This window comes from Scyliorhinus canicula, chromosome 7 (assembly GCF_902713615.1).
Source record: "Scyliorhinus canicula chromosome 7, sScyCan1.1, whole genome shotgun sequence".
In the NCBI taxonomy this organism is placed as follows: Eukaryota; Metazoa; Chordata; class Chondrichthyes; order Carcharhiniformes; family Scyliorhinidae; genus Scyliorhinus; species Scyliorhinus canicula.
The window spans coordinates 108343686-108363130 of NC_052152.1; the positions used below are offsets into that span (position 1 = coordinate 108343686).

Below are 19445 nucleotides of genomic sequence, written 5' to 3' on the forward strand. Positions count from 1 at the left end.
TGGCAGTTGGAGAAGCTATGCCGGGGGAGGGGTAGAGGTGTGGTGTGTGTGTGGAGTGAGGCTCTACACAGAGTCAAATCCCTTTACTTGGGCACGAAGCTCAGCCTCATTCAGTTTAATAAGAAGTCTTACAACACCAGGTTAAAGTCCAACAGGTTTGTTTCAAATCACTAGCTTTCAGAGCACTGGTCCTTCCTCAGGTGAATGAAGAGGTAGGTTCCAGAAACATATATATAGACAAAGTCAAATATGCAAGATAATGCTTTGAATGCGAGCATTTGCAGGTAATTATCTGGTCAAAGGAACCAAAGGGACAAAGGGACCATTGGGGCCAAGGGACCCAAAACCATTTCCTCCATTTTTGTCAGCAACAAAGAAGGCAAGAGAAAATAGTGGGTCGCGCAGGTTGGCCGGCGTGGGCCACGAAGGTCGGCCGGCGTGGGCCGCAAAGTTCGGCCTGCATGGGTCGCGAAGGTCGGCTGGCGTTGGTCACGTAGGTCGGCCGGCGTGGGTCGCGAAGTGCGGCCGGCGTAGGTCGCCAAGGTCGGCCAGCGTGCGTCGCGTAGGTCGGCCGACATGGGTCGCGAAGGTCAGCCGGCGTGGGTCGTGAAGGTCGGCCGGTTTGGAAAAATGTGTCCCCGGAAATAAAGTTTGAAAAACACTGCTCTAGGGATGAGGATAGGGCCAGGGAGATGGCAACTGCTGTGGACCAGTTGCGGTAGTATGCGAATTACAGTGGATCAAGGCGTTCTGGGAGCATGGAGGTGATGCGCTTCACGACCAACCTCTCGAGACACTTCATTACGACTGAAGTCAGGGCCACCGGACGGTTGACATTGAGGCATGTTGCCTGGTTCTTAATTTGGTACCAGTATAGACATAGAACATACAGCGCAGAAGGAGGCCATTCGGCCCATCGAGTCTGCACCGACCCACTTAAGCCCTCACTTCAACCCTATCCCCTTGCCCCAATAACCCCATCTAACCTTTTTTTAAAAATAATTTTTATTCAAATTTTCACATTTTCACAAAAAAGAAAACAGTAACAGAAAATTCAAAGAACAAAAAGAACAAACCCCCCCATATATACAAAAGAGAAATAATAAATAAACACCCGGCGTTAGCGAAGATTCAACCCAAAACAAAAACAAAGAACCCCCCCCCCCCCCCCCCCCCCCCCGGATTGCTGCTGCTGCTGACCTTTTGATTTTACCGTTCTGCCAGGAGATCTAGGAATGGTTGCCATCTCCTGAAAAACCCCTGCACTGACCCCCCTGGGCAAATTTCACCCTCTCCAATTTAATAAACCCTGCCATATCGTTGACCCAGGCCTCCACGCTTGGGGGCCTCGCATCCTTCCACTGAAGAAGAATCCTCCGCCGGGCTACTAGGGACGCAAAGGCCAGACACTGGCCTCTTTCGCCTCCTGCACTCCCGGCTCCACTGCAACCCCAAATATTGCGAGTCCCCAGCCTGGATTGACCCTGGATCCTACCACCCTCGATACCGTCCTTGCTACACCCTTCCAAAACTCCCCCAGCGCTGGGCATGCCCAGAACATATGGACATGGTTTGCTGGGCCCCCAGAGCACCTAACACACCTGTCCTCACTCCCAAAAAACCGACTCATCCTTGTCCCGGTCATATGAGCCCTATGCAGCACCTTAAACTGTATGAGGCTAAGTCTCGCACATGAAGAGGAGGAGTTCACCCTTTCCAGGGCATCCGCCCACGTCCCCTTCTCAATCTCCTCACCCAGCTCCTCCTCCATTTACCTTTCAGCTCCTCCACCGAGGCCTCGTCTACCTCCTGCATCACCTGGTACCCTTCCAAGATCCTCCCCTCTCCAACCCACACCCCCGAGAGCACCCTGTCCTGAACCCCACGCGGCGGCAGCAGAGGGAACCCCACCACCTGCCGCCTGACAAACGCCCTTACTTGCATGTACCTAAAGGTGTTCCCCGGAGGGAGCCCAAACTTCCCTTCCAGCTCACCCAGGCTCGCGAACTTCCCATCTATGAACAGGTCCCCCAGCCTCCTGACACCTGCCCTGTGCCAACTCAGGAACCCGCCATCAATTCTCCCCGGAACAAACCAGTGGTTCCCCCGTATCGGGGATCCTATCGAGGCCCCCACCTCCCCCCTGTGCCGCCTCCATTGGCCCCAAATCTTGATGGTAGCTGCCACCACCGGGCTCGTGGTATACCTCGTTGGAGGGAGCGGCAGCGGCGCCGTTACCAGCGCTCCCAGGCTCGTGCCCACAGGATGCCATCTCCATCCTCTTCCATGCTGCCCCCTCCCCGTCCATTATCCTCTTACGCACCATCGCTGCGTTGGCAGCCCAATAATACCCACAGAGATTGGGCAGCGCCAGCCCCCCCCCCTTTCCCTGCCCCGCTCCAGAAACACCCTTCTCACCCTCGGGGTCCCGTGCGCCCACACAAATCCCGTAATGCTCCTGTTAACCCGTCTGAAAAAGGCCTTCGGGATAAGGATGGGGAGGCACTGGAACAGGAACAGAAACCTCGGGAGCACCGTCATCGTGACTGACTGCACCCTACCCGCCAGAGACAGTGGCAACATGTCCCACCTCTTAAACTCCTCCTCCATTTGCTCCACCAGCCTTGTGAGGTTAAGCTTATGCAAGGCCCCCTAGCTCCTCGCCACCTGAACCCCCAAATACCCTCCTAACCTTTTTGGATACTAAGGGCAATTTAACATGGCCAATCCACCTAACCTGCACATCTTTGGACTGTAGGAGGAAACCGGAGCACCCGGAGGAAACCCACGCAGACAAGGGGAGAATGTGCAGACTCCACACAGACAGTGACCCAGCAGGGAATCAAACCTGGGACCCTGGCGCTGTGAAGCCACAATGCTAACCACTGTGCTACCGTGCTGTCCCATGGTATGATGGTGGTTTTCTTGAAGCAGGTAGGGACCTCGCAACGGAGTAGAAACAGGCTAAAGGTATCCGCGAACACATCAGCCAGCTGGTCCGCACAGGCTCTGACACACGGCCAGTGATCCTGTCCAGACCTGTCGCCTTCCGAGAGTTCACTTTCAGGAAAGCCGGAAAGCTTGACTTTGGAAACTGTGATGGTGGGTATGGGTGAGTTATGGGCTGCTGGGGCACTCGACAGCGGATTGTTGGTTACCTGCTCGAACCGAGCATAAATGCATTGAGTTCATCGGGGAGGGGTGCACTGCTGCTGGAAATACCACTCGGCTTCGCTTTATAGCCTGCTATGTTGTTTGGGCCTTGCCACAACCGCCACGTCTGTAACACTAGTCTGTGATTCTTTTGCGTCTCCTTCTTCAGCACTATGTTAGGAATTCTTAGGGTTGAGTTAGAAACTTGCCTTTTTGTGGCTATCTTTGGGATTTCAGGTTTACCGGAGCTGCAAACGGGGGTGAAGGCAGATGTCCTTGTCTTCGCCTCACAAATAGCCCGAAGGCGAGTTCTGTTTGGATGGAAGTCTTCGGTCCCACCCAGTGCCTCGACATGGTTAAGTGAACTGATGGAGTTCATTTAAAATGAAAAAAATCAAACATACATTGAGAAGGTTCTACATGAGGTGGCAGCCGTTCATTTCCTACTTCAGGGAGCTGGTCAGATGTTAGGGAGGATGGGTCCATGTGATTGTTGCTCTATTAGGGTTTGGTTTTAGGGAGTGGGGGGGGGGGGGGTGGAATATTGTAATTGTCAAATGAAAATGATTCTGATGTTATATTGGAAAATGTTTTTAATAAAAATATATTTTTAAAACGCCGCCTCTCCACTTGCCAACCAATCAGCAATCTCTTCTCATACCGTAGAAAGTTGTTGTTTACCCTGACACTGGTATTCTTTTGATTGTCCTGATGAGTGAAAGATGAAGAGCTTTGACGAAGTATCATTTTTCAGCCATACTCAAGTTCTGTACTATCAAATCACTTTTCACATTGCTGTTTGTTGGGGTTTTAGGGTGGCATGATAGCACAGTGGTTAGCACTGTTGCTTCACAACATCAGGGTCCCAGGTTCGAATCCCGGCTTGCGTCACTGTCTGTGTGGAGTCTGCACGTTCCTCCTGTGTCTGCATGGGTATCCTCCAGGTGCTCCGTTTTCCACCCACAAGTCCTGAAAGATGTGTTGTTAGATGAATTGGACATTCTGAATTCTCCCTCCACGTACCCGAACAGGCGCTGGAAAGTGGCGACTCAGGGCTTTTCACAGTAACTTCATTGCAGTGTTTTATTTAACATTTAGAGTACCCAATTAATTTTTTCCAATTAAGGAGCAATAGTGGCCAATCCACCTACCCTGCACATTTTTGGGTTGTGGGGGCGAAACCCATGCAAGCGGGGAGAATGTGCAAACTCCACACGGAGAGTGACCCAGAGCCGGGATCGAACCTGGGACCTCGGCGCCGTGAGGCTGCAGGGCTAACCCACTGTGCCACCGTGCTGCCCTCATTGCAGTGTTAATGTAAGCCAACTTGTGACAAAATATCATTTATTTATATGAGCACAAATTAGTTGTGCTCCTACTTTACGGCAGTGAGTACACTTCAAAAAATGTTTTTATTGGCTGCAAAGCACTGAGACATCTGCTAGTTGTGAAAAGCATCATATAAATTCTTTTCTTTATGTATTGCCATGTGTGATATATTTGTGATGTCACAATTTGGATTTATTAAACCTCATAAAATATTTGTATATCAAAATAATGTGAGAAAATAAAATTCAAATTGTACAGAAATAATGTATATACTTCTTAATCAGATGTGAAAACATGGAACAGAATAAAGCTATTCACAGTTTCCAGCCTAATGCAATTTAAACATTTTCATAAATATTGCAGCTTCAGGTACAAAACATTAAAATGTAATCTAGATATAAAGCAACAATGTAAAAGTGATTTTAAAAAGTGTACACCAGAGGGGATACATATATGTCTGTCCTCAGGGGATACATATATGTCTGTCCTTCAAGAGTAACAATCACAAAAGACTTTAAATTAAAAATGAGAACAGCCAGCTAGCTGTACATTCAGGATGTATTATTGTAAAGCTGATGTACAAATGCAGGCTGCCCATGCCCTAATTGAGATGATCGCATCAAATCTGACTACTTAGTAGAAAAAATCTTCAACACTTAAATAGTTATCGATTAAGAATTCTGTGTCAAGTATTTACAAGCCCTGAGCACTTTACAAAACACAGCAAATAAAATGGGTTGAGCCCATTTTTCTTTGTCCAATTCCAACCATCTTCCTATGACATCATCTTATTTGCATGCTTAATACGTTCTGTTCAACCAATGATATTTGCATCTGGGAGGAAACCCAGCTAAGAACATTTTCACAAAGTTGAGGTGTAATCCGAATTGTGGGGAGTTGAAAAGCCTGTTTAACAACCAGCAGAGGTGTGACTGCTTCAAGCTCATTGCTTAAGGACCTTTATTCCGGACTGAGGAAACTGGAACACGATTTTTACCAGCTTTAGTTTCATATTTTTACAAGATACTGAGCAACGATCTTAACGTACGTATTAAGGAACTTTGAAAAGCAAGATTTATCTTTGTTCTACATGACCAGAATTCTGATTATCAAGAAGGGAATACCTATTGTGCAATCGCATAATCCGGGTCAGTTAGATCAATGTTCTTGTGCAAACAGTTTTAAAACAAGCTTACTCATCAGCAGAAATAGGGTTAGCTGGCACGCAAACGAAGTCAATGTTGAATGAATAGCCGAGTGTCCACTCCCTACAATAAAGATCCAGCAAAATAAGCCATTTCACACCACTTTTTTGCCAATATGCAGTGTTACCTTAAACCTAACACAGGGATACAATCTTAACGGTGATCGAATAGGGATCGTGACGTTAGCAGGAATAGTGCTCACCATGGCCTCAAACGCTACGTGTACCCCTGACGACTCCTTTAAATACAGACTGTACACCGGTGTCTACAGCGTGGTGTTTATCGTCGGCCTCGGATCAAATAGCGTGGCCCTGTACGTTTTGAGGTGTTCCTTAAAACTTCGAAACGAAACGATAACCTACATGACCAATCTTGCCGTGTCAGACTTGCTGTTTGTCTTAACGCTGCCCTTTCGGATTTTCTATTATGTGAACAGAGACTGGCCATTTGGGAATTTGTTGTGCAACGTTTCAGGAACACTGTTTCTCACCAACATGTATGGGAGTATCCTCTTCCTGACCTGCATCAGCGTGGATCGATTCCTGGCCATCGTCCACCCTTTTCGATCAAGAATGCTTAGAACGAAAAAAAAGGCTATCATTGTGTGTGTGGCCGTGTGGGTGACGGTGCTCACCGGAAGTGTGCCGGCAACCTTCTTACAAACGACGAAGGACACAGCTAATCAGACCAAAACCTGCTTCGAAAACTTTTCCAGCCACACCTGGAAAACCTTCCTGTCGAAGATAGTCATATTTATCGAAATCGTGGGCTTCTTCATCCCTCTGCTGCTGAACCTCTTCTGTTTTTCAATGGTGCTAAAAACTTTAAAACAGCCCATTACCCTTTCCCGCAGCAAGTTCAACAAGAAGAAAATCCTCCGCATGATTGTGGTCCATTTCCTCACTTTTATCTGCTGCTTTGTACCCTATAATGTAACCTTGGTGATGTACTCACTGGTGAGGACTGGGCAGGTGGGGAACTGCTCTGTGGTAACTATAGTTAAAACAATGTACCCCATCACTTTGTGCTTTGCCGTCTCCAACTGCTGCTTTGACCCAATTGTCTATTACTTCACTTCAGAAACCTTTCAGAATTCCATCAAGAGAAAGTCTAAGTCACTGAGACTTGACTCGGACTTTTCCGAGGCTTTGCACCAAAGCTTCCCCACCAAAAATCTGCAGCTACTAACATCCAAAATGCTCAATTCAGAGTCGACTGTTTAAAATCTCTATGGCTATTTCTGTTACCGAATGAACTTTGAAACAAATTATAAATGTCGAGATCTCGTAAACATGTTTTTATTATTATGCAAACCAGGATAAGGCTTCTGTGCAAATATATGACCTTGTGCACTTGAAATCTTGAGCAGTAATTATCGCCCCTGTCAGTGGGGTGTAGCTAATGGTTCTGAATGTAGCAAAGGATTGAAAACTAATATCCTGGAGGGAAATCGCACAACATGGGTGGGGGAGGGGGGCAGGAGAAAGCGAAAGTTCCTGTTTCATTCATATAGCTTATCCAATTAAAGTATTCTTTAGTTTTCCTAATTCATCCAAATTTCATTAATGCAGTAAAGAGCGGGTGATTATGAACAGCAGTTATATCAATGTAATGGATTTGTCAGAGGTACGAGACACATCAATAGCCACACACACTTTTGATCCAAGGCACTGCTTCAACTAAAGGGGTTTATTTTTTTAATCTCTATAAATGGAAATATACATTAATTGTTTAGAAAGAACATTATATTTTTAAACATTTGTATTTACAAAATAAATCTAACATTCTGACATCTTGGTTGTGTGTACTTATGAACATTTATAATGAAATTAGTCGGGGCACTGTAACAATGATATTACCTTTTCATCAAGCTAACCGAAGTATAAGCAATATGAATTCAAATGTGGAAGAAATCATAGAATATCATTCTGTAAATGACTCGAATGAGGCGAGATAAATCAGCTTGCTTGACTTTCACATTTATCTTTTTGTGATGGGTACTGTACAATTGAGGAAGATATCCTATTTTATTTTCTGAAACATCTGTCTGTCTTTAAAAATTAAGCTAATTAGAGATGCTTCTAAGCAGGTCAAAAGTAAATTTCCATTTAGAAGAATTGTGCAGGTCAAAGCATATTTTCTATTAATTTATACCTGAAATTTGTAGAGATTTTCCCAAACTAACACATCGGTGACAATGCAACCAGCTGACACACTTCCCCGGGCAGATGGATAGAGCAAAGCAATTGTAGCACTTTTGTCACCAAGTAATAAAACCAGTAACATGAAAATACGTTGACTTGCACAGACTGACATCATGCAATACTAACTGAAATAAACACTTTTAAGAGCACTACTAAAACTAAATAGGGATTTGTGCAGAGAAGACAATGTTTTCGCTTTCATAATCTACAGGCCAATGCCTCGTTATAATTCCAATTTGTGTTTCAGGCAAGTAAGATTAATCTGATGAAGTAATTTCAGAAAAAAGAAAGCTTAACCTTAATTTATACTTATGACCTGAAATAATTTAATTAATTTAATATTTAGAAACAAGTGCCATGTTACAAGAAACTACTTTTAAAAATATATTTTTCTGAAATTATATTTGGTCTGGAAAAAGATTTTGAAGAAGGAGACAGGAATTTAGGGAATGAATTTGGGGCCTAGATGGCTGAAGGCACAGATGTCAATGTTGTGGGGCGAAAGGAGGAGGGTCAGAATTGGAAGAACGCGGAGGCAGCACGGTGGCGCAGTGGTTAGCAATGCTGCCTCATGGCGCCGAGTTCCCAGGTTTGATCCCGGCTCTGGGTCAATATCCGTGTGGAGTTTTCACATTCTCCTCATGTTTGTGTGGGTTTCGCCCCCACAACCCAAAGATGTGCAGGGGTAGGTGGATTGGCCGTGTTAAATTGCCCCTTAATTAGGAAAAAAAATGAATTGGGTATTCTAAAGTTTATTTTTTTTAAAGAATTTGAAGAACACAGAATTGGGAGTGTTGTAAGTCAGGGAAGGTTGTAAAGGGGTGAAAGATGAGGTTATTGAGGGTCCTGAACAATGAGGAGGCATTTGGAAACCACAAGCCAACATAGGTCAGCAAGCACATGATTGATGGAAAAGCACGTTAGAATTTGGATGAGCTAAAGTTTCCAGAAGGTGAAGGATTAGATGCCAGCCAAAAGACCATTTTGGCAGTGGATGGATTGAGGCAGGGGCAGAGACCGTCCTGTTCCAGAGTTGTAAGAAGATGGCCTTTATAATGGGAGTAAATATTGGCTCAGTTAAGACTCAAAAGAAACAAACATGAAGATAGGCAAAGCTAAATTCACCACTGTACACAATATAGGGGATGGGACAATTGGGCGCGGCCGTTTTGGCGCGGCCGTTTGGACGCAGCCGTTTGGGCGCCATGGGACAATTGGGCGCAGCCAATTTGGCGCGGCCGTTTGGGCGCAGACGACAGAAATTCTTTTAGTTTTTGTGGCTAGTAACTTGTTGCAAATTGTTGCAAGTAAATTTAAAAACCTTAAATTAGTTCATTTAGTTTAGTTCATTTGGTGATTATGAGCAAGGCTCCTCAAGTACTCAAATTTTCAAATTTAAGAACACTTTCATGTATTCTTTTATCTTTATTGTAAATTAAAAACCTTAAATTAGTTCATTTAGTTAAAAACTTTAAATTAGTTCATTTCGTTAAAAACTAAAGTTAAAAAACCTTTAGTTTAGTTCATTTGGTAATTATGAGCAAGGCTCCTCAAGTACTCGATAGCATCCATGTTTTCAAATTTAAGAGCAGTTTCATGTATTCTTTTATCTGCATCTCTATACTTTTTTAGTTTTTGTGGCGGTTCATGGCCAGCTAGTAGCCTTTCATAATATGCATCTCTACCTTTCTGTACTTTACGCAGGCCATCAATTAGTTTCCATATGGTGGGATGATGCATGCCAAGTTCATATTTCAATCGACGGTGGGCTGCCTCTGCATTATTGTTTGTGCGGTCTTCCCCGTTTAATGTTCTCTGATAAAAGTTCCAAATCTCAGGGCGAAATAAAGGTGTTCGTCTACCATTTCCTCGTCTGTTCAGGCGACCAACATATGTATCTTCAAACCAGTTGAGTAAATCTTGGTTCTTGCGGCAGTTGGGTCGCTAAAGCATCCAGATATTCATCGATTTTGTTCAAAGGTACAAAGGCAATGGCAATAATCATTTTAGCTTTTAACGCGAAATCTGGATCAGTGGTATACAAACTACGGAACCCCATACTAGCTAGATGTTTTTGCATATTTTGAGCATAAAGAGCATAAACCGTAGGAGTAACTCCTCCTTGTTTTTTTTACCATAATTACATATATCTGAGAAAAGAGGCTGGGAGCAATACTGAATGTGCCATCTGCAAACCACATATCAGATGTCAATAAGTGCTGTAGCCAGCTCTGTCTTCCGAAGATTAATATCCGGTCGTGACCTGGTCCGCTATCACAAAGTAAAACATTTTCTTCCACTCCTGGTTGAGGGACATATATCCTGTAGCATTCTGGCACAATCAATTGTTGTAAATCACTTGGATTGGTTCAATACATAATTACGCTTTCTGCTTATCATTCTCCTCAAAGCAGATATATTAGGAATGGCTGGTAGACTAGCTTGGGATATGTCTGTCAAACATTCATTAACAACTACAGTCGGTGCCTCAAGGGTTTCCTGTGCTCTCTTTTTTATTTTAGTTTTCACGAGTGCAACCTCTACTTGTGTAGCAGAAGCATCATGCGAATGGCTGTTCAGCTGCCTCACCACGTTTGCATCTTTAGTATGGAGACGTGCTTTGCACCGGTTTTTTTGCTCACAACGCCAAAATTTCACTTCGCTGTCACCTTTGCTTGTTTTGTCAAAGACGTAAAGGAATCCGTTTTGAACAAATTTTTCTATACCACGTTTTGTTGATACTGCCTCAGCCATCATATGGGTATGCGAATTGGTTTAGTTAAAAAATATATAAAAAGATGGTGATAGAATGCACCAGCACCCAACTCAACGCACCCGCACCAGCAGCCAACTCACCTAATTCACAAATAAAGAAATGTTATTTTGGCGCCAAATCGTCCGGCGCCAAAACAGCCGGCGCCAAAACGGCCGCGCCACAACGGCCGCGCCCAAATGGCTGCGCCAAAACGTACCTAACCCCACAATATACTCAGCTTTCATTACAATAGCATACCTGGCACATAACGTACATCTTGCAAAAATAGTAATGGTTTGAGATTGGCGGTGTACTCCCACAAAGACCAACACACAATCTGAATGAAAATGAAATGAAAATCGCTTATTGTCACACGTAGGCTTCAGATGAAGTTACTGTGAAAAGCCCCTAGTCGCCACATTAGTGACATTGTGGTAAATCCACACTTTCAGTTTCCAAAAACCTTTTGAAAATGTATTTTTCTGCTTGACAATCGCAATGACATTGTGGTAATACCTACACTTTGACTTTCCAAAAGTCTTCTGAAAATGTAATTTCCTATTGGTAATGCGAGAGACGCAGTCCATGAGAAAAGTATGATGGGCACATTCAGGACTAGGAACGGTGATACTTTAAATCTGTAGGTATAGGGACACAATACGCTATTCAGCCTCTTGAGCCTACTCTGCCATTCAGTTAGATCATATCTGATCTGTACCTTAACTCCATCTACGCAGAGTACTTGCTCTAATTCTGTAACCGTTGATATCTATTGTCCATCAAAAATCTAATAATTCGTTTCCCCTAGGCATCCACAAGAATGTTTCAAAGTGACTGCCAAAAATAATTACAGGGTATAAATCGTCATGTGTGAACAGCAAGTCCTATCTAGATTTCCTGCGATTTTCTCTCTCCTCAGCTATAGGCGGTGCCTTTTTTAAAAACTTAGCTAACAGCTATAGTTCTCTCGGTGATCTTCCTTTAATAATGTGGGGGGGGGAGGGGTTTGGGGGGGAGGGGAGGGGTTGGGGGGGGGGGAGGGGGAGGGGGGGGAGGGGTGGGGGGGGAGGGGTTGGGGGGGAGGGGGGGGAGGGGTTGGGGGGGGGGGAGGGGTTGGGGGGAGGGGTTGGGGGGGGGAGGGGTTGGGGGGGGGGAGGGGTTGGGGGGGAGGGGGGGGGAGGGGTTGGGGGGGAGGGGGGGGGAGGGGGGGAGGGGTGGAGGGGTTGGGGGGAGGGTTGGGGGGGAGGGGTTGGGGGGAGGGGTTGGGGGGAGGGGTTGGGGGGAGGGGTTGGGGGGGAGGGGTGGGGGGAGGGGTTGGGGGGAGGGGTTGGGGGGAGGGGGGGGAGGGGTTGGGGGGGGGGGGTTGGGGGGAGGGGGGGAGGGTTGGGGGAGGGGGGAGGGGTTGGGGGAGGGGGGGAGGGGTTGGGGGAGGGGTGGGGGGGAGGGGTTGGGGGGAGGGGGGGAGGGGTTGGGGGAGGGGGGGAGGGGTTGGGGGAGGGGGGGTTGGGGGAGGGGGGGGAGGGGTTGGGGGAGGGGGGGAGGGTTGGGGGGAGGGGGGAGGGGTTGGGGGGAGGGGTTGGGGGGGTGGGGTGGGGGGGCGGGGGGTGGGGATGGGGGGGTGGGGGGGGGATGGGGGGGTGGGGTGGGGATGGGGGGGTGGGGATGGGGGGGTGGGGTGGGGATGGGGGGGTGGGGTGGAGGGGAGTGGGGGGGCGTGGGGTGGAGGGGAGTGGGGGGGCGTGGGGTGGAGGGGAGTGGGGGGGGCGTGGGGGGGAGGGGGGCGGGGGACCTGACGGGGAATGCGCAGCTGAGGCCACACATAACCCCGTTTATTTACAGTGGGAGCTCTGCTCACTGGAACTCCCCACTGTAGCGAGTGATTGATGGCATCCCGATCTCTGAGGCCACTGAAACAACCTCTCCCCGACCTCCCCAGCCTAAACGCAAAATGGAAGGATCTACCCCCCCCCCCCCGAATGTGGATAAGGTGTGGAGCTGGTGGGACAGAGAAGGGGTAGAGTGGATTAGGATGGAGGAGGAATCTTGTAAGGGGTCTAGTTTGAGGGCTATGGTGATGGCAGCGTTGCCAATGGCTCCAAGCAGGTATTCGGTCAGCCCAGTTGTGCAGACCTCGGTGAAGATATGGAATCAGTTGAGGAGGCATTTTAGGGTGGAAGGGATGTCGGTGTTAATGCCGCTGTGTGAGAATCATGGGCGGGGTTCTGTGATCCTCAGGTTAAGTGCTGACGCCGTCGGAAACGCCGTCCCGTTTCTCGACGGGGTCAACACGGCCTCAGGATCAGCAATTTTGGCCCCTACAGGGGGGCAGCACAGCACTGGAGCGATCCATGCCACTCCAGCTGCTGATCTTGGCGTGAACTGAGCACCGTGGGGTCCACGCATGCGCAGTAACACCGGTGCCAACGCGCTCATGTGCAGTGGCTCCCTTCAACGCGCCGGCCCGAACGCAACATGGCGCAGAGCTACAGGGGCCGGTGCGGAAGTAAGGAGGCCCCCAGCCAGAGAGGCCAGCCTGCTGATTGGTGGGGCCCGATCGCGGGCCAGGCCACATCAGAGGTACCCCCGGGGTCGGACAGCCCCTCCACCCCCACAGGCCACTCCTGCACCCTTCAATGCTGAGGTCCCGCCGGCTGAGAGCAGGTGTGAATGGCGCCGGCGGAATTCGGGTTTTTTAACGACAGCCACTCAGCCGATCATGGGCTGAGAATCGGGGCGGGGGGGGGGGGGGGGGGGGGCCGTAGAGCAGCCCCCAACCGGCACCGCGCCAACCACGCCGGCGCCAATGGCACTGATTCTCCACTCTGCAGAGAATTGCGTCCCGGTGTCGGGGCAGCATGGCGCGATTCGTGCCAGTCTCGGGGATTCTCCGGCCGAGAGAATCCCGCCCCATGGGTTTGAGTCGGGGGTGGAGGGAAGTGGGGCTAACCAAGGTGAGAGATCTGTATTTGGAGGAATGGTTCGCCTGTCTGGAGGAGCTAAGGGAGAGGGTAGAGTTGCCGAGAGGGAGTAAATTCAGGTATCTGCAGATTAGGGACTTTGCGTGAAAGGTCTGAAAGGGGTTCCCTAGGTTGCCGGGATACACCATGCTGGAGCGACTGCTGATTCCACATGTGGAAGGGGAGGGAAGAATTGTGGATATATACAAGTGGCGGGGGGGGGGGGGGGGGGGGGGGGGGGGGGCGGGCAGGATGGTGAAGATCAAGGAGAAATAGGAAGGGGAGATCAATTGGGGAGTATGGAATGAGACATTGCATAGGGTAAACGGAACCTCCTCCTGTGCAAGAATGAGCCTGATACAGTTTAAGGTGGTGTACAGGGTGCATATGACACAGGCGAGAATGAGTGGGTTCTTCCAGGAGACAGCATATGAGTGTGGGGGGGGGGGGGGGGGGGGGGGGGGAGAATCACGCAAACATGATTTGGGGTTGTGAAAAATTGGGAACATTCTGGGCGAGAGTGTTCGCGGTCTTAGCCAGGATAGTGGAGGAGGAGGTGGACCCGGACCCTTTGGTGGCAATATTTGGGATTTCTGAGAATCTGGAGCTCATGGAGGAGGGAGGCCGATGGCATGGCCTTCGCCTCTCTGATTGCACGGCAGCAAATCTTACTGGTGTGGCGGTCGGCATCGCCACCGTGGGTAGCGGTTTGGTTGGGTGAACTGTACGACTTCTGGAGAAGGTAAAATATGACTTATGGGGCTTTGCAGAGGGGTTTGAGAAAAGGTGGGGGGATGTTTGTGACCGTGTTCGAGGGGCTGTTCATTGCGAGGGGGGTGGGTGGAAAAAGGGGGAAAAGTTTGTACAGACTGTACAGTTGATTGCTGGAAAGTATGTTTCCGGGGTGTTCATGTGTTGTAACCTGTTTTGATGTATGTTGGTGATAAAATACATTTTTAAAAAAACAGGAGAAGGAAGCTTCACAAATACACCATCCTCAATGACGGGAAAGTTCAAAACATCAGAGCAAAAGCGAAGGCTGAAGCATTTATAATAATCTTTAGCCAGAAGTGATGAGTGGATGATCCATCTCGACCTCCTCCTGAGGTTCCTAGCATCACAGATGCCAGTCTTCAGCCAGTTCGATTGACACCACGTGATATCAAGAAATGGCTAAAGGCGCTGGATACTGCAACGGCTATGAGCCCTGACAACATTCCAGCAATAGCACTAAAGACTTGTGGTCCAGAACTGGCTGCACCCTTAGCCAAGCTGTTCAAGTCCAGTTACAGCACTGGAATTTCCCCGGCAATGTAGAAAACTGCCCAGGAATGTCTTATCCACAAAAAGCAGGACAAATCCAACCCGGTAAATTACTGCTCGATCAGTGTACTCTCGATCATAAATAAAGTGATGGTGTATCATAATAATCTTTATTTTTGTCACAAATAGGCTTACATTAACATTGCAATGAAGTTACTGTGAAAATCCCCTAGTCGCCACATTTCGGCGCCTGTTGGGTACACAGGAGGAGAATTCAGAATGTCCAAATTACTTAACCTTTCGGGACTTGTGGGAGGAAACCGGAACACCCAGAGGAAATCCACGCAGACACTGGGCGAACATGCAGACTCCACACAGACAATGACCCAAGTGGAAATTAAACCTGGAACCCTGGTACTGTGAAGCAACAGCTAACCACTGTGCTACTGTGCCCGGCCTAAGGATCACATTTCCTCCTCAGGCACAGGCGGGGTCTCACTGATAGTGCTATCTCATGGCAATAACCTACTCGCTGGCATTCGGTTTGGTTTCTGCCAGGGTCACTCAGCTCCTGACTTCATTACAGCATCATGGAAGGGATGTTGTTGTTAACGTTGCTGTGCGAGAATCATGGGTTTGAGCTGGGAAGGTGGATAGTGTATACAGGAGGTGGAGGGAAGTGGGGCTGTATTTGGAGGAAGGGTTCGCCAGTCTGGAGGAGCTAAGGGAGATGGTAGAGCTGCCGAGAGGGAGTAAGTTCAGGTATATGCAGGTTAGGGACTTTGCGTGCAAGGCCTGGAAGGGGTTCCCTAGGTTGCTGGGATACACCCTGCTGGGGCGACTGCTGATACCAGATGTGGAAGGGGAGGGAAGAATTGTGGATATATACAAGTGGCTGGGGGGGGCAGATAGGCGAGCGGATGGTGAAGATCAAGGAGAAATGGGAAGGGGAGATCAATTGGGGAGTATGGAGTGAGGCACTGCATAGAGTAAACGGAACCTGTTCCTGTGCAAGCCAGATTACTTCTCCAAGTGTAACAAGGTGTTTCATGTCTGCCCAAACAGACAGGGCTGCAATTTAACATTTCATCTGAAAAAAACGGCAACTGTGACAGTGCAGCATGCCCTCCATACTGTGCCCCAAAGACCGTTCCAGATTAAGTGCTGAGGTTCTGGAATGGGTTTATTGAGACATATAGAATTCTCAGGAGCTTGACAGGGTAGATGCTGGGAGGATGTTTCCTCTTATGGGAGAGTCGAGGACCAGAATGCATAATCAAAGAGTATGGGGCCATTTAACATAGAGCTGAGGAGGAATTTCTTCTCTCAGACTGCAGAGAATCTGTGGAATTCTTTACCTCAGAGAGCTGTAGAGGCTGAGTTGTTAAGTATGTTCCAGGCTCAGATAAGACAGATTTTTATCAGTAAGGGAATCAAGGGTTAAGGGGATAGGGTGGGAATGTGAAGTTGAGGATTGTATCAAATAAGCCATAATCCCGTTGAATGGCGGAGCAGACTCGATGGGCCGAGTGGCCTACTTTACAGAGTCAATCCACAATCTTGAGGCACAAGAACAGTTCATCAATAATTGAGCCAAGCTGATATTTAATATTGTAATGTGTGTATCTGGGTCAACAGCTTTTAGCTCTGCCAGGTTGTAGTGTACATGTTGTATACATCAAAGAGGTGTAAAATTTCCTTACAACTGGTATGTACTGAGATGCAGTGATATGTATTACAGTACTCAATTACAGTAATGCTCATTTACCATTGTTCCAATATTGCTGATTCCAACTTCCAGGATAAATGGAAGAGATTTGGCAAATAAGGATTGGGTTAAAATCTGAGGCTGTGGTTCTGACCATTTCATGGTGGAAGAAAGAACAAGAACAAGAAACAGTATTAGACCATGCAGGCCGGGTGTGACAATCATCAGTTCTCAATAAATCCTAGTATTCTGGCACCAGTGAGTACAAATATATGCTGACAATGCAGTCCTGAAACAGCATTCAGAATTATATTATACTGCAGAATAGTTATATAATCTGGCCAGCAAGTAAGGAACTTGTTAATTAGATGACTGCTGTAAGCAGAAGCAGCAGAAATCTTAACTATCAGGAACAGACTGAGGCAAATTAAACTAAATGAAATAAATTCAAGCAGAAACATTAGATGCTCAATTCATAGAGCAGAGTTACAGCACAAAAGGAGACCATTCATCCTATTTGTGTCTGTGTTGGCCCTTTGAAATAGTTATCCTAAACGGTTCTCCTAATCAATGCTCCCCCATAATTCTGCACATTTTGTCCCTTTTCAAGTATTTATGCAAATCCCTTTTGAAAGTTAGGATTGAATCTGTTTCCACCACCCTTTCAAAGAATGCATTCCAGATCATATCACATTGCACAAAAGAAGTTTAATGTCTCCACTAACTCTTTTACCAAATTACCAAGAATTTGTCAATTGTCATTGGTGAAATCTCAGGTACCCAAGTTGAAAAAGAAAACCAGGGGTGGCTTTTACCGACCACCCCGCCCTGTTTTTTGGCAGTGGAGGCAGCCCTCCAGCGGGATTTACCGGTCCCACCGCTGACAATGGGATTTCCCATTGACTGCACCTCTTGTTGTCAGGAAACCCGGCATGGGATCTGAATTTCCCGCTGGCGTGAACAGTCGGTAAATCCCACCCCAGGTCTCTGCATCTAACTAACCTCACCATGGCTGAGAACTCAATTCAGAGGTTGGGTGTGTGTAGTGGTGTGTGTGTGTGTGTGGGGGGGGGGAGAATAAATATAGCTTTACTGCAGAGTTCCACAAGAAAGTCCTACTAAAATTTTCTTGTCTTCAGTACATGAGGAAGTAAACCTCTCTGGCTTCCTGCATTTATTAAACCAAATTGCTCAGCAAAAAAAAGAGGAAGGATGCACCTACTATAGCAGCAATACTGTTAGTTGCTTGATATAGAATTCAGTTAGCTAAGAAAGTGAACGTAATGTTGCATGCAATATATATAATGTTCTTAAAAAGAAGATACACTAAGCAAATTTCACCATAATTTCTTGACAACATTTTATTGCAAGAAGTGGTCGGGCAGCACAGTGGCTAGCACGGCTGCTTACAGCACTGAAGACCCGGGTTCGATCCACTGTCTGTGTGGAATTTGAACATTCTCTCCAAGTCTGCATGGGTTTCACCTCCACAACCCAAAGATATGCAAATTCGGTGGATTGGCCTGCTAAATTGCCCCTTAATTGGAAAAAAAATAATTGGGTACTCTAAACTTATTTTCAAAATATTACAAGTGGTCTCCTAAGTTGCAGGAAATTTCCAATTTACATACATTGCTGTTCAAGTTGTTTGTTTTTGTCCCTAACTAATTTTAATGTTAGTCAAATGCTGGCAAAATCATGGCTCACTGTCCTACTTGACAAAAGTAAATGTTCAAAGCATACAATACAGTAGTTCATAATGTTTATGGTGCAGTGATGTAAAAGAAAAGTTGTTTTTGAACACACTTCAACATATGAAATGTTTGCTCAGGGTGAAGGGTGGAAATCATGATTTCACATATCCAGTATTGGCAATTCAACTTTCAGGCTCAAACTTTCAATTTGTCAGACCACCAGCCTCACAACATAGTTCACAGACAAACAAAAAGGCTTTAACAACTTCCGGTGACGTCATGTAAGAGCAAGACGCACAAAACGTGGATCCTGGTTGGGCCTTTGCTTTTGCTCACATTGCCCCGTTTTTCGGGGGAGTTTGATGACCACAAGCCTGCTGTGGGCTTAGGGAACTGTTACTGGACAGAGTCATGTTGAAATCATTGACAAAGAAGCCCAACTCAAAGAAGGCCCAGGAGGATAACCTGTCAAAGGAAGGTGAAGGACGGAAGATGACTGCTGCGCCCATTACTTCAGACACTTTACCTGACAAGCAAATGGATCGACAATTTGAGCAGCAGGGCAAGGAGATAGAGAATCCTTCAAAGCCACTATCAAGCTACTGGGCCTGATTCGGGTGCAGGTGGTGAAGATCTCGAACGAGGTTAAAGTGGAGGGTGAGTCTTCGAAGGTTCTGGAGGAGGTCCTGCTGCAGCACGAGGATTGGCTTGCCTTGGCTTGGGGCTGAGATTTCAATGGTGGCGGATAACAACAAAGGCCTGAGCCTGAAGGTGGAAGATCTGGAGAACAGATCAAGGCGGTTAAACCTCAGGTTGGGAGGCATTGGAGGACTCAAAGCCTACTCAGTACTTTGCGGAGATGTTTTCTCAGTTGGTGGACAGGGATGAGGTGCCCCCCCCCCCCCCAACCCCCCAACCACCACCCCCCTCCGCCCCCCTCTGGAATTGGAGCTCACCGTGCGTGAAGGCAAAATCAAAGCCGAATAAGCCGCCATGAGCGGTGATTATTTGCTTCCATAATTACCAATGGAAGGAGCGGGACTTTGAGTGGGCGATGAAGATTCAGAATATGGATTGGGACTGGCATATGCTGCAGATATACCAGGACATTAGGACTGAGCTAGGGGCAGCACGGTGGCACAGTGGTTAGCATTGCTGCCTACGGCACTGAGGACAC

General features: G+C 47.4%; 2 protein-coding genes across 2 annotated transcripts in view; one reads left to right on the forward strand and one right to left on the reverse strand.

Moving 5' to 3' along the window:
* Window positions 1-19445, reverse strand: part of rb1 (retinoblastoma 1) — a 477115-nt gene that overhangs the window by 160178 nt on the left and 297492 nt on the right. The window lies entirely within an intron of this gene.
* LOC119969261 (lysophosphatidic acid receptor 6-like) lies at window positions 5346-7479 on the forward strand. Its single transcript, XM_038802635.1, has one exon. It carries the CDS (start codon window positions 5891-5893, stop codon window positions 6908-6910), a length of 1020 nt encoding a protein of 339 aa, XP_038658563.1. The 5' UTR covers window positions 5346-5890; the 3' UTR covers window positions 6911-7479.

Excerpts from the sequence above, each read along its gene's own strand:
- LOC119969261 (XM_038802635.1), top strand. The coding sequence starts at position 5,891 with ATGGCCTCAAACGCTACGTGTACCCCTGACGACTCCTTTAAATACAGA.